The 15,076-nt window shown below is 43.9% G+C and overlaps 1 protein-coding gene across 1 annotated transcript; it reads left to right on the top strand.

Moving 5' to 3' along the window:
- Window positions 1-2,526: 2,526 nt before the first annotated feature.
- On the top strand, window positions 2,527-13,862 carry LOC141759593 (serine/threonine-protein kinase H1-like). The gene is made up of 3 exons (XM_074621781.1): window positions 2,527-2,882; window positions 3,718-4,432; window positions 12,287-13,862. The coding sequence occupies exons 1-3, from the start codon at window positions 2,626-2,628 to the stop codon at window positions 12,659-12,661; spliced, it is 1,347 nt and encodes a 448-aa protein (XP_074477882.1). The 5' UTR covers window positions 2,527-2,625; the 3' UTR covers window positions 12,662-13,862.
- The last annotated feature ends 1,214 nt before the right edge of the window (window positions 13,863-15,076 follow it).

Genomic DNA, 15,076 nt, shown 5'->3' on the forward strand with positions numbered 1-15,076 from the left:
ACTTTAGACACAGAGGTATTTACTACTATTTGCCTGGGTAAATATTGAAAGCATTAAGACATCTCATTGTACATTATTTTATATTATATAGAGACCTCTCTACAGGTACAGTATTAACCTTAACCAAGGAAAATAAGCCAAAGCCATACTTGAAAAACGTGAGTTTTTACAATTCCCCATGATAAATGAATTATTTTCTATCACATAAGTTATTCAGTTCATGTAAGCCTACGGTACACACTCCTCACCTGAGCGTCTAGCAGTGATTATAGTTTAACTATCCAGATTCTAAGTAACTGGAGTCAAAACTTTATTTTTCTACTCCACGTAGATCATAAACCCTTTACTATAATAACGACTCCTTGAAATCGGTTGAGAAATGTAGACGTTATACTGCTTTTATCCAAAAAAACGGCAGCTCCCCCGTTCACTTGCCTGGTCCAATATGGCGCCCACATTGACGTATCGCCGCAACGGGGCGGCGTCTATATATATATATATATACGTCTATGCCCGAAAGCACCAACTACAGGAAGTTAAACTTTGACAACAGAAGATTAGGAAAGAATCAAGAGTTTTGATTGACGAGTGTGATGCATGAACACAACAGCAATAAAACATGTCACATAAACCATTAGTATCATAAAGTCTATAGGCACCCTATTTTCAAATATAGAATACCTTGTTTTGGAAGCATGCTCTGCAAATCATCCTAAAAACACAAACACGTTCCACAATTTATTCATAAACATGAACTCATTATACAAACCTCATATAACCACATTATTTCTGCCCTGCTCAAGAGAAACAGAATAATTTAAACTCTGTGCACAGCACACTACTTGTGTTAAAAAAAGGTGCTTCTTCCCACTTTTTGATCCCTCGCTTCCTCTCTGCAGTCTCATATGAATAAATATGTGCATGTTTTCGTGGCGTCTTCGGTTTCTGCACGGTTTAGCTCTTTTAAACAATGTGCGCGGCCGAGGCAGGCAGGGAGAGGAGGATGCCTGTTGTTGTTTTTTTCCCTTCCCTGCTCCATTCTCTGAAGATTACGGACACATGATGACAGCAGCACAACATAATGCAGAAAATAGAAAAGTAGCTTAGTTACAGGCTTGACAGCAGGGACACTGTATGACATACTGTGCTCAACAATACAAACAATCCAATGAACATGTATACCTTCAGCATTAGTTCCTGACACAATAAGACATAATCTGCAACCAGAAAGAAATGCAATGGGGATAAAAGTCAGAAAAACACAATGTGGTATGCTATATTTCACTTTTATAAAAAAGGACATGTATCTTAGTGTTTGCTATAATAACCTGAAATGTGGTTGTGAGGATGAATTCTTCGTGTTACCGGTGGCAGTTTTGACAGGATGAGCTGTATGTGGGTGCTTTGGCTCTCGGTAGAAAAGCAAAAACAAGAAAAACACCACAGTACAGTTCCAGGTCATTTGGTGTTGCTCGAAGGAGTACATCCACGGATTTAACAGTGGTTGATTTGACATGAAGACAGGTTGATTTATCATAGTGTTACATGCTGTTGTGCTGACAGCGGTGGAAGAATAATTTACTTATAGTAGTAATATACACAATGTATTCAATTTATAAACAGCAAAACTGGCAGAGTTGTTAGCCCGGGGCTGAGAAAGCTTTCACACTGGCACAATCCTGGCACATTTCCAAAGCGGGCTAGCCCCGACTTTAGCCCAGGGCTCGCTGGCCCTGCTCCAGAACATGGTTAGCACCGAGTTTGTGAGGTTATCCCCTGAAAATCTATTAAACACAGGGCTAAAAGTTGCCATTGTGGCGGTAGAATGGTAGAAAGAGTAGTGTTGTGTTACAACAGACTTTTAACCCAGGGCTTGTAGGTTAACCCTGGGTTAATAATGTATCTGTAAAAAAAGGGTTAAACTAAATTAGCCCAGATGCAGGGTGAAAAGCCATAAAGGGGCACTCCACCAACTCTTCGTAATGAGCAGTACTCAGCCTGTGAAAACAGTTGGATAATGTTTTCCGTGGCCCTCTGAGAAGCTTTCTAAAGTTTGATGAAACAACAAAAGAAAGGGAGCGGTGAGCGGAGGGGTACTCAGTTAGTTGCAACTTCACCGCTACACGAAGATGCCCGACACACTGCTACATCTGCAAATTAACTATAGCTGTCAAATCAATGTAGTGGAGTAAAAGAAAAAAAGTACAATATGCACCTCTGAAATGGAGTATTTAAATAAAGTAGAAACTGTTACCTGGTGTGTGACTGGAATCTTCTTCCTTCCACAGTTTACATCTTCAGGCTGGTCTCATTGTGGTAATGTACTGTAAGAGGAGTGACAATAGCTTCAAAACAGTTCCTGTTTACCTGACACTTTTATCACATAAGTGAGCGAGAGGGTGCGTTCACACACCTGCCAACCTCCAAGCTGCTGTAGGTGGAGCTTGCTGCTGCTGCTGTTGTTGATTACTCCAGCAATACCTGCATGTGTACCTGAATGCTCTTCCAGAGCTGCTCCTGCTGTCATGTAGACTCATGTTCTCATGTCCAGGCCACATTCAGGTTACAGCACATGTAGGATTTTTTTTCGCTCCCTCCATGGCGGTGTCTCGCTGCATCTGAGTGATGGGCTGTGGGAACAGTAAGGTGCTGCCTGAGGCATCCAAGAAGGGCTATGTAAGTGTAGTGCAATCGCTTGTGGCTTTTAGCAAAGCACATGATGATGAGCCGAAGAAGCGTGCGAAGAAGCAAAGAGGTCTGTGGTTTCCCACCGGCGTTAAGAATCTTCCACCAGCATCAAACAGCCAACAGCAGATACTCAGAGATGGACGACGCCAGGGCACAAAGTATAAGGACAAGTTTGATCCACGGGTGACAGCAAGGTAAGGAAGAAAAATGTATATAATTTAAAATAATAACATGAAAAATGGCACCCTCATTTTCCAAGTTTCCTTGAATCCAGTAAAACAGCATTATAGCTTGTTTATTTAGTAAACTATATTTTGTTATGTGATAAAAAATGTGACTTTTTCCGCCGAAAACAACCAAATAAATAGATTTTCTTTTTAATCCCACTTGAGGAGTGACCTGCTTTTGTCTCTCCAATTTCAAGTAACTCTCAGTGTTAAAAAAGGAAACGCTGAATAACTGAAGCTTCACTATAAACAAAGTAATATTATCTCAACCCTGTGAGCAGCCACTTTTTAACATCTATTCAAAAATAGATCTTTTGCAGCACGACGCAAAGTGAAGTGACTCATTAAGAGCATTCGCAGTGCTCCTGGAAGACTGTTAATGTCACCAGCTTCCTCACTCACTGAGTCCGCCACCGCCAACCTTTATGCGATACAATTCATTAGCAGTAACAGTAGACATTTATTTGAGAGGCCCGGGCCTTGTAATACCTGCAGACTGTCTTCCTGTACGTGTTGAGATGAGAGCGTAGGAACAATTAAAGCAAGGAAATTGATTTCTTTAAGAGAAGTGCATGTCTTCCTCCACATCTAATTAGTCATAGCTTATAGCATATCGGCAATCTAAGTCATTGTATAGCCATACATGTATGAATTAGCCTGGTTGACTGGCCGCAGTATGCCCTACAACATGTAGATGTCTCCCCATACATCACAGCTGCAGCTGCGGTGAGAGACGTTGAGTGCTTTGCAACAGTGATAGTTATGCCGTAATGACTCACCTTTCCCCTTCCCGCCCTGTCAGATACGACATCAAGGCTCTGATCGGTCGAGGAAGCTTCAGCCGCGTTGTGCGCGTGGAGCACAGGGCGACTCGCCAGCCCTTCGCCATTAAAATGATGGAGGTGGAGGCCCCGGAGGGCCGCGAGGTGTGCGCCTCGGAGCTGGCGGTGCTGCAGCGGGTGAGCCACTCTCATGTGATTCAGCTGATCGAGGTGTTTCAGTTCCCGCGGCGGGTTTACATGGTGCTGGAGCTGGCCACGGGCGGGGAGCTGCTGGACCGCGTCGTCAGCAGGGGCCACTTCACGGAGAGGGATGCTACGCAGGCCCTCCGGATGGTGCTGGCTGGGGTGGGGCACCTGCACAACCTGGGGATCACCCACAGGGACTTGAAGCCTGAGAATATTCTGTACTACCACCCCGGGGCCGACTCCAGGCTGCTCGTGACCGACTTTGGACTGGCCTCTTTTGGCGGCACAGGGTCTGAGATTCCTGACAGAAGCGACGGTGGAGACCACCCTGGAGCAGACAGGACTTGGTCCCTCAGAACCACCTGTGGAACCCCTGAGTACATGGCCCCGGAGGTGTTGCTAAGGAGACCCTATTCCTGTGCGGTGGACATGTGGGCGCTGGGCGTCATCGCCTACATCGTGCTGAGCGGATCCATGCCGTTTGAGGACGACAGTCGCACGCGGCTCTACAGATCCATTGTGAGAGGGAAATACAGCTTCCATGGAGATGTAAGTTCACTGGGCTATTCTTTGCACATTGGAGTTTAGTTATGTACAGTAAGCACTTCTTTGGAGCAAATGGAACTTCTAGAGGCAAAAATCATCTTATTACCAGCTCAGTATCCCTTGGAAACACATGCATATTGGATGATTCTGCTCCCCACGATTTATATCTAATGACAATTTTAGTGTCCCCTAAATGTAGCAAGGCAGAAATTAAGGGTTGCGGAGGTTGTAGTGGTGTAGAGCGTGCATGGGCATGTAGCAGATCCAGCTAGTGCAGAAACATAGTATTTCAGCACAGTCGCACAAAAAGGCATATGAATGACACAATAATGCTCAAGGCAAAAGCGTACAATAAGAACATTGTTCTTTCTTTTGGCATGTCATTTGTATGCCATGTAGTCTGTACTGACTGCGATGTAAATGCAAGATGCAAACATTGCTTAAGGCGGATGGTAGGGAAGGTGGGTGGGTCCAACAAACAAGAGACTGTTGTTTTTTAGTGACGTTTTGTCTGTACTTATGTTACATTGTTTCCTGTATGTATTTTACTTATATTACGTACTTATTTTAAGGCCAACCATGACGTTTTTCCTAAACCTAACTAAGTGGTTTTGTTTCCTAAAATTAAGTGAGTGGTTTTGTTGCCCCCTGCTGGTACTGCACCTTCATACACATGTGTAATATTTACGCCTTGGCGATGCAAAACGTGACATTGACATGCTATCTCCTAGTGGACAGGTGGGTCTATTGCAGGGTTTGGCGTGATACTGGGTTTAGTATTTTGGGGTGCAAACTTTTAATGCATATACAATAGCAATACAAAGCCTGTTACATCAACTATACACTTTCTCTAAGTGACAGCTCTTGATTTTATTGCTTGTCTGATCTGATCTTGTTGCATTTATGCAAAAGAGACTTTCAGTCTTTTGAAATGCATTTTATTGTTTTGTGTCCTCACACAAGCATTTATATACAGTACATCCTTATAGTGTTGTCATGTTGAAGGGCTGTGCTTGCAAAGAGTGAAATTAAGTTGCCAATACTAGTCTTTCAGAACTATTCTCTCATAGAAAAGGTGGAAGTTGTCATTCTCATAGCTTCCAGATCCCTTCACAGACTTGACCTCTGCTTCGAGTGATGCAATTTTGACAATGTTTTGACACAATTCCCACGGCTGTGCTGCCATGCAGTCAAAAATGAAACTTTCTTTTTTTTTTGTTGTGTGGATGCTAAACAGAAGCTCAGGAGCACAGTTTAACTGGAAAAGCTGTAGATCTCTGACCAGCAGTAATTATTTGGCAGACCAAGGTTTAACCCAAGATATTTCCGATCATCCATCTGCCATTTCCATTTTGACATTCTGAGTTTTCCCCACAACACAATCTGGTTGTATGATGCGCTTGCTTTCGAATGATCCAACCCCTAGCAACACATCCGTTCGCAAGAATGATTCACACCTTAATCATTATGCTATTAGAACTACCAGAAATAGCGACATTATTCCATCCGTGCCTGGTGTAGGAGGAACATTTTTCAACTGAGCATGTAGCAGTGCAGGTCCTTTTCATCCCTCCCTCTGCAACCTTGCAAAGCGCAAGAATGGATATGTGAAAGTTTGTTGTGGTGTCTGGAGTTTCGGCTTGGTTTTGCTCTTTGAGGACGCTTCGAAATTGGGAAAAGACGACCCTGCATGTTTTTTTTTTTCCCTCCCTTTTCCTCTGTCATACAACTGAAGTGGGTATTTTTAACAGCCTATTCTGTCGAGCTCAGTGGTGAGTTCAAGCTTGTTCTTTCACGCTGATTACACCCAAGGCTGGATTATTCACTGGGCTTTAAGCCTGGCCCGATACTCAGGGATGCAGTCTGACATTTTAGTCTGGCATACAAGAGGCTCCCGTACATAGGCCCTGGACTATTATCCCTGTGTTTACCGCTGCACTGACCACCAACTGAACAATAGTGCAAAATCCTTCTAGAGTTTATGCAAGGGCTTATTTCACGTTTTTCATGGTGGCTTTCGACACAGCTCATATGTAGGCCACACTGGTGGGGAAACATCCTCGGGAGCAGAGCTGGAAAACCCGCATTTTATTGGACCTCACGTATAGCGTCTCACATCCCAGTAAAGACATCAAGCTATAAATTCATATGATGACAATATGAAGACATCATACATGGCTGAGTAGCGGTCCCGGGCTTGATGGAACAGCCATCAATCACATTTCCATGTTGACAAGATACTTATTCTCCGTCATGTGCGAGCATCCACCCTCTCCGATAGACTGACAACGCAGTTACACACACACACGCGTTGTGATAATAATGTCGTAATGTGTGATGAAGGTTCACGAGTGTCCACAAAATGTGGACCTCTGCCATCAGAAGGGTCCTTCACGTCATCCAGAAGGGTGCTTCTCTTCGGGACGAGAACAGTCTCAACAGGCTGAGCAATTCCCATCACATATTAAACTTGACTTGAAGAGTTTCATCTGAAATGAGCTGTCCGCCAATTGAGCAGAGTGACACAGAGACCTGCATGACACCTTTCATAGGAGTAATGGAGTCTTTTTGGCTCAAGACATTACTTGTCAGTGTAATTAGATGTCAGCACAATGGACCTTTTACACGGCAGACATTTCGACTTTTCACAATGAGAAAAGCCTAGGTGTTACTAATAATATTAACAAGGGCTCTGTTCTATTCAAGTGTCAAGTGACAGTGAGTCAGCATGAACAATACCAGGACCCTGAAAACCACGGCAGCTAAATGGAATTCAGCCGTCATTAGTTTAATTACTGACGCACAGGGCCGTCTCGAGCCATTTTGGTGCCCTAGGCGAAATTCTGATCTGGAAAAACTATTTTTATTTTCATAAATAAATGTATTTATTATAATATAAATAGATAATTGGTCCCTGATATTGTTGGCTTAAAAGTGTTTAGACATTTTCACTACAATTTACACTTTTATTATTTATGAAAAAATGTCAGAAAGAGAGTTACAGGGGTGAAAGGTGTATTTATTTATTTATTTAATTGTTCATTTGTTACCTCAATGCAGAAAATGAGGAATGGTGCCGGCATTTTTTTTATTATTATTATTAATTTTATTATTATTGTTATTATTAAAAAGGTGGCGCCCTAGGCGACCGCATATATGGCCTATGCCTTAAGCCATCCCTACGTGCTTTTGTTACTGTGACGCAACCTTTAAACAGGCCTACACACCAGAATATAGATGATGTTATCACATGAGAAATTGGAGCCTTTAAAATGATCATAATACTGAAATGGGTCAGGAGGATGACGGGCTGCTGGAGCCTAACCCGGTATGCATAAGGTGAGAGGCAGGGTGCAATCACACATTCACATTCACAGTATAAAGGTTAAAGTTTGCCTAAGGTCTGTTCCAAGACATGAATTATCTGGATAACTTCTGGAACACAAACTAATGTAAACAGAGTTTTATTCAGCAAAGTTATCCGATAACTCAAGAAACCTACTTCTTGGAACAGACCTCTGACCTGTGACTTTTTAGCCTGGGAACCAGACGGATCTGCAAGTTCAACAAGTGTTTTATTTGCTCCGGCAGATGCATCTCATCAGATTTCCAGCAACTTGAGATCCAACGGGCCAATCACAACCGTTTATCTAATAAGGGACGTGTTTGAGACCAACCCAGCCTCACGGGAAGGCGTACAAATACCACAACATTACACGGACATTACTTGTGTCATTAGTACGTATTTTAGCCTTTTACTTGTCATTTGTACACCACGCAAAAGTGTGCAGTTAGGTTCAGGCTAGAAAACCACTTACTTAGGGTAACATCATGGTTGGGCTTAAAATAAGTATGCATAAACTAAATAAAATAAGTAGGGAAACAACGTAACCCAACTACGGAAAATACGTCACAAACATCAATAAAAACACGTCACGTGAAAAAAGCCACCAAAGTGATCTTTTTCCCTTTTTATGCTACATCACTAAGTCTTACCGTGGCATTTATACTCGGATGCGTTCACATTCTAGTCAGTACAGGATACATGGCGTACAAATGACATGCAGAAATCAAGAAAGACGTACTTAGTGCACGCCAAACAACGCCTTGCGTATTATTGTGGCATTTAAACACCTTTTCGAGCGAACAAGCTGTCGAGATGACGACTGTAAAGAGGAGCGCCGTCTGAGGCATTTTTCATAATTATGAATGAATAAATTGAAAATGAACTGAGAGGTTCCAGACTACATCGCATTTGCGATTTTGGTCTGCCGATATCAGGCTAGTGTGTTTTTGGATTGTGGAAAGAAATGGAAGAGAACATCCAAACTCGTAGCAGAAAGGCCCGACGGCTGCTCGACTCAATCCCAGGACTATTTTTGCCCTAAGCTAACAGTGCTATAATATATAGACCTATACTATTACAACTTTGGTAAATGGAACACTTTGTTCCTTTACAAACTTATTTTGGTCACCTAACAATCTAGTTATTGACATGAGTGAGTTATTCATTTAAGATACAAAGGTGTAACCAGGACAAATATGAGTGTGAGACTCTAAACTAAGCTGCTGTGTTGTGTTCTGTAATACATCAGTTTGTATTCATAATTAGCAGATTGCAGAATATTGTCTTATGAGGATATTCAAATTAATTAATATTCAGAAAAGCAGGAATAACTTCAGGTATCATTTTACCGGATGGACATATAAAGATTTTGAAAGTAACTATTCTTCTCTACTATGCAAATTAATACCCAGGGGCTGCAATTACAAACATCCTTCCAAAAGTATCAGTAACCTTGTGTGTTTATTGAAGCAGAGTAGGGAGAAGCAGTAAATGTGTGTGTGTGTGTGTTTGTGTGTGTGGGTAGGCTGGGGGGGTTTCAGCAGTATAAGACGGAGGTGAGACTCACTAAGAAATGCAAACGGCCCCCGGCACCTGCCCACGAACCAGGTCCCTCTGTCTCCCCAGCATCCCCCACTGCTTCCTCACTGCAACAACACACAAGCTCACACACCGTGCATACATTCCCCCCAACCGGTGCAACAGCCCCTGGCCTGAAGACCTGTAGTGCAGACTCACACTGATGTGTTTACTCAACAGCGGGGAGGGCGGGGGGCTGTCGGCGAGTCGTGGATGGATGGCGGGGCGGAGGAGATTGGAGGGAAGAGAAAGGAGAGGACAGAGGACGAGCAGGGCAGAGGAAGAGCGGGTGTAGCCTCGGGGGGCTTTTCGCACCTTATCACTCAATCCACTCGCCGCACGGAGGACGGAGCGTTTCCCTCGCACAGAATCAGGCCATCTCATCTGATGCGTGCGAAGTGGATTTCTGTGTGTGTGCGTGCGTGCACGTGTGCTCATGTCACGGCAGCCTTTAGTATGTAAAGCACAAATCCGTGCATTAGTTGAGGCCAGCCTGGTAACCTCCTCTGCATTCTGCTGCTGTGTTATTGAAGACACACTTTCCTGGCCCAGCCCAAAACATCTGCATCTCTCAGCAGCAGCAGCAGCAGCAAGGCAGCGTGGGTAACGGTTAGCCCAGTCTGCCCCCTAGTGAGCACCAACGGGAACAAACCCAGCCTCCACTTGGCAACAGTGTTATTATACATGACAGCCCAATCTCTCCCGCATCCGGGTATTGATATTTTGATTACCGTGGTTTAAGCTGCGACTTTCACCTGAATTAGCAAACCGGCCACCTTTTTTCCCCATACGGCCTCATTATGATGAGGCATATTTAAACTTGGCTTTGTTTCTCAGGAAACGCTGCCAGGTGGGATCAGATCTGAGCAAATGTGCGAGGCTGCGACTCTCGTGCGCAGCAGTTCATTACTCAAAAGTGCATTATCCTCGTGATCACATTAGCGTAATCCAACCTTCTAGCGCTTTCTTCATTTGTTGCAATTACGCCTTTTGTCAGGTAAAGATGTAGCACGCCGCGAACACAGTCAGCTTCTCATTCACTCTAACAAGATGTTGCCAAGCCCTGTAGGTTTCTCCACTGCTTATGCCATACCTGCACTCCACTTGTCCCCCCTCCTTACCTCCCTCCTCTGCTCCCTCCTCTCCGGCTAGCTCTCTGCTCAACAGTGATGTATAACACCGCCTCTCGCCCCCTCCTCCAAACACAATAAAGCCTTTGTGTATTTTGACGTGAAAAATGTTCGAAATAAGGCAGAGAGATAAACTTCCTGCAGGTGGCTTCGTTCCAGGAAAACAACACAGTTATGTCTCTTCTTCTTACCATGTTGGTAGCAGGAGGGAGGCAAACTTTTGCTTTAAAGATGTTTTTCCTGCATCATTCCCGCCTCGTAAAGGCTTCGCCGACTCTTCCACGTAGCCGGCATGTGTCCCCGTCGTTTCAGATCAAGAACAAAAGGCACCTGCTAGCCATCCAATGTGTATTTCACGGCACAGTAATAAGCAGCATGCCTCGCCGAATCACCAATAGCTCTATGAGGAGGAAAGTCAGACATGTTAGTCGTGGGAGCTCAATCAAACACTTTCTCTTCTTCCCAGGGAAACCGAGTGTCACTCTGCCTGCCTCTCAGGTGTGAAATAAGAACACAATGAGAAGAAAGTTTGAGTGAGAAGCATTTTTATGAGTCGTTTGGCGGGGCGGCCCCGGCACGCACACTCCTCTCCAGTCAGTGCACTGTGAGAATAAGCGAGTCCCTGCTTCTTTGAATTCCTCTCACCGGCAACAGTCTCGCGATTGTCAATTTCATGCTTGATTAATTGTCATTACTCGGCGAGAGACAAAAAAAAAGGGGGAGAGAAATGCATTTCGGGATTAAAATGTAGAGCGAGACCTCCCTAAAGAGTGAGATTTAGTCGGTGCAGGGTTGAGCGAAGAATGAGAGAATTTTGCACACACGGATTGTGCTGTATTTAGCTTTGATTCCGCACAGCCAGACACAGTGGAATATTACAGCTAAGTGGTGGGGAAATATTTGTGCATCTCAGTTTCTCTCAATCGTTTTGGCTAATTTTTTTGAAACAGTCTTAACGTTCTCTAAAGTACAATCGTCACAACTGTTTGATGGGAGATATCATAACTCAATGGTTGTGTATGATTCTGATCATCACCTGACTTCATTTAAACAAACAGAAAGAGCATTTTGACACTGTTAAAGGTCATAGTGTCGTGGCCCAATCTCCATAACCAGCGCCATCTTTTCTAATCTGATGCCACATCATTCTAATTCACTGTCTGCATCAGTAATATGTTATTTAAAGTAAGATTGAAGCACAAAGGTCATCAATTTCCTGCAGCAGGGCCTCCACAATGTTGTCTTCATGACAAAGAACCGAAAGCCGTGATGAATAATTTAATGATTCTGAATTATGATAATGATTTCGGATGCCTTCTCTCCCAGTGGAGAGATGGCGTGGTCGATTTCAAAGCATTCCTCAATGTCAGCTTGGGTCATGACAAGGTGGATGATTTCCTATTTGAATTAACAAAAGACCCCAGTGAGGCTCATCTGGGGGTGCCTTTATTGAGAAGCTAATGCGGGCTTAGAATAAACATGTGCCCAAATCCCACACATACGGCGGGGCTGCCATAAGTCCCCGGCTTCGTATTCTTTCAGCCAACACTGCTGCTTCCTTTTGCCTGCTGACATTTAGCTTTCCTTTGAGTTTAGTTCTGCTTGTTAGGCCTGCAGAGCACCGAGATCATAGTTTTATTTCTTTATTAGAATGAAATCTTTCATCCCGCTATGAGGAGGCTTTAAACCTGTGCAGGCGCCGGCGCTCCTAGAGTGTCTGTGTGTGTAGGCTGAATTGACATGTGAGGTGTTTTTATATTCACATATTTTGACGCCAACTACTCTGCTTCTTCTATTCCGCAGCCTTGGCCCTCGGTGTCCAACCTGGCCAAGGATTTCATCCAACGCCTGCTGCCGTTGGACCCGGCTTCGCGCCTGACCGCCGACCAAGCCATCCGTCACCCCTGGGTGGTCACCATGGCAGCCAGCTCCTCCATGAGGAACCTCCATCGATCCATTTCTCAGAACCTCAGGCAGCGCACATCGCGCAGCTCCTCCCGGTGCCCGAGCAGCGCCGCAAGCTCTGGCGAGTCCAACGGCGCGGGCCCGGGGAGGCTGGTGTCGCTGGAGGAAAACCAAGAGCAGCAGCAGGGCAGAGCATCTGGACCGACTCTGCCTCAGAGAGCCGTACAAACATCCAGCCAGAGGGTTCCAGGAGCATCATCGCCACCCAACTAAAGCACCAGATTCATGAGAGGGCTAATGGGTGGAACCAGCTGCCCCGGCTCAGTGTGTGCTGCAATCTCAAACCTCAGAGCTGCAAACGGGGAGCCAAAGTGTCTGGGACAGGTGTTGTGACAAAAAAAGTTTCCTCCCATCTCTGGACTTGAGTCAGGCTTCTTCACTAGACTAATAACCCCGCTTCCCCTGAAGGCTGAGTTCCATCCTCCATTAGTTTCTCGTGGTCGGGTTAAGCTGTTAGTGAATATCCTTCGGTTTTGAGGTCCAGGCTTATATTGAGACAGAGCTGTCTCTAGGTCTGCCAAGGTCTCTAGCCCCTGGTTATTCACACAGCTCAGACTAATGGGTCCAAGGTCTCATCTAGATCATTATGAGTCACCACATTACCTGCCTGTGAGGAGGTTCATTCCAAAAAATGAGAAATTCATCATTTGAGAAATGGGAGCTAATCTTAGCGAGGATGATGCAAAAGTAGAAGCTTCTTCCGCTCCTATCTTTTTGTTTTAACTCCCCGACACCAAACAACAGGAAGATTTATCCTTTTTGAACATTTCGAGGCAGAAAGAAACACATTTTCTTTTGTGTTCAACTCCGCCTACATAGCAGCACCCACAGCCCTGTTTAACCACTGAAAGCACAATCCAGATATTTGGTGACAGGCCTCTGTCAAGTTAAAATGAAGCTCTCTGGGTTTAAAGAGCTCTCCCCCAAACATTATGTAAGCTGCAAACAACAGCGTTCTCCAAATAAACCCTTTTTCTTTTTTTTCCAGTGAGAAGTTTTGAATTAAAATGCTAATATTAGTATGCGACAGGAGTGCATTAAGCTGCGAATAGCATGCAAAACATAATTACCAGTGAGGTTCAGTCATGTTTAGCAACATCATTATGTATTGTGGATTTATTCCTGTTTTATGTTTTAATCATTTATGATTAATGCTTTTGGTTGCAGATGATAAGTAATGCATTGGAGTCTACATACTGTACAAGGATGTATAATATCTGGATGATAGACGCATTTGAACAGAAAGACTGGGAGAGGGAATAGACAAAAACAATGTAAACACCATGGGGGAAGGACTGGAACAGTGGTATTTTGTCATCTAAGAACATGACATTTCCTTCTGCCCTTTTGGACTTACTTTAATTTATTGATGTTTTGTGCAATCATGTATTTTTCAAGGGAGTTGAAAGACAATTTTGTCCTTTTTTTGGACGTCATACTTCACCGACAGTCACTCAAGTCCTATTACAGATGTTTTTTTAGCTTCAGGTGTTTATGTATCTTTTTAATTATTGAATAAATTCAATCATGCAACATTAATATGATGTGGGGCAGCTAACGCCATAATATTAGCAAATTAATATGGCATGAAAGTGCATGCTTGACCTTGGAAACAATAGTTTGACAAAAATAGCATAACTAAAGATCCCCTCACTTGCTTTTTCTTGAGCTTTCAGACACTTTCGATGGTCTTCATTGGTGGGAGACTGCAAAAAACGTGGTTAAAAGCTTCATGCTTGACCTTTAAAATAGTATATTTGATCAAATTAAAAGGTCCATATTTTTTTTTTTTTCGTTTTTGTGCTGAGCTTTCAGTCACATTTTCTAGTTTGATAAAAAAAGAATATATCTTAACTCAATGTCCATTGATTGCTTTTGCTTTGAGCTTTAGCAGAAGACTGCAAAATGCCGCCGAAACCTCCGGAGAAAGTCGTGCTTTTCATGTTTGACCTCAGAAACAATTCGACAGTTTGCTCATCTGCTAATGAAGGCAGTGAGATGTGGTTGAAAGCACCAAAAAAAGCTATAGTGGACCTTGAGGTTTTTTTAATTTTTTTTGTCAAGCTGGTCAATTAGTGTTAGTTTGCTGCTGCTGCAACTCTGTTTGGTTAGAACAAACACTTTACTCGCTCTCATTCTAACAGATATACAACAAGGCTCTATTTAGCGTCTTACTAAATTGCGAATACACACATGATGTCATTTGGAAGAGGCTCATGCATTATTTCTCCAGCAAGGGGCATTGGAGAGTTGTTAATGCCTTCCAATGGCTGCCCATACCCAGTGACCTGAGATCAATGTCCCTTTGGGAAGGAGATGAGCACCGCCGGTGTATTTTGGAAGCAACGTGTCAGCAAGTAGAAATACTGAGAGGGCAGCGAACTGAAAGCAGGATTTTAGTGGGCAGAGAGGAAATCTCCTTAAATTGCTGGAGTAAACGGTGCGTGGTCTGCTTCCTTTGTGCCCTGACGAGAACTCCACACTCTGCTTTTAAAAAAAAAGACGGCCTCATGTGGCTGTGAGAAAACATTTTCTGGGCACCTGGGTTAGCTCAGTTGGTAGAGCGGGCGTCCATGTATTAAGGCTTGGTCCTGACCGCGGCGGCCCGGGTTCGAATCCGGCCTGTGG

Source organism: Sebastes fasciatus, chromosome 21 (assembly GCF_043250625.1).
Source record: "Sebastes fasciatus isolate fSebFas1 chromosome 21, fSebFas1.pri, whole genome shotgun sequence".
Lineage (NCBI taxonomy): Eukaryota > Metazoa > Chordata > Actinopteri > Perciformes > Sebastidae > Sebastes > Sebastes fasciatus.

Coding starts and splice junctions, on each gene's coding strand:
- LOC141759593 (XM_074621781.1), top strand. CDS start 2,626: ATGGGCTGTGGGAACAGTAAGGTGCTGCCTGAGGCATCCAAGAAGGGC. Junction 2,883..3,717: donor GATCCACGGGTGACAGCAAG/GTAAGGAAGAAA, acceptor CCGCCCTGTCAG/ATACGACATCAAGGCTCTGA. Junction 4,433..12,286: donor AATACAGCTTCCATGGAGAT/GTAAGTTCACTG, acceptor TCTATTCCGCAG/CCTTGGCCCTCGGTGTCCAA.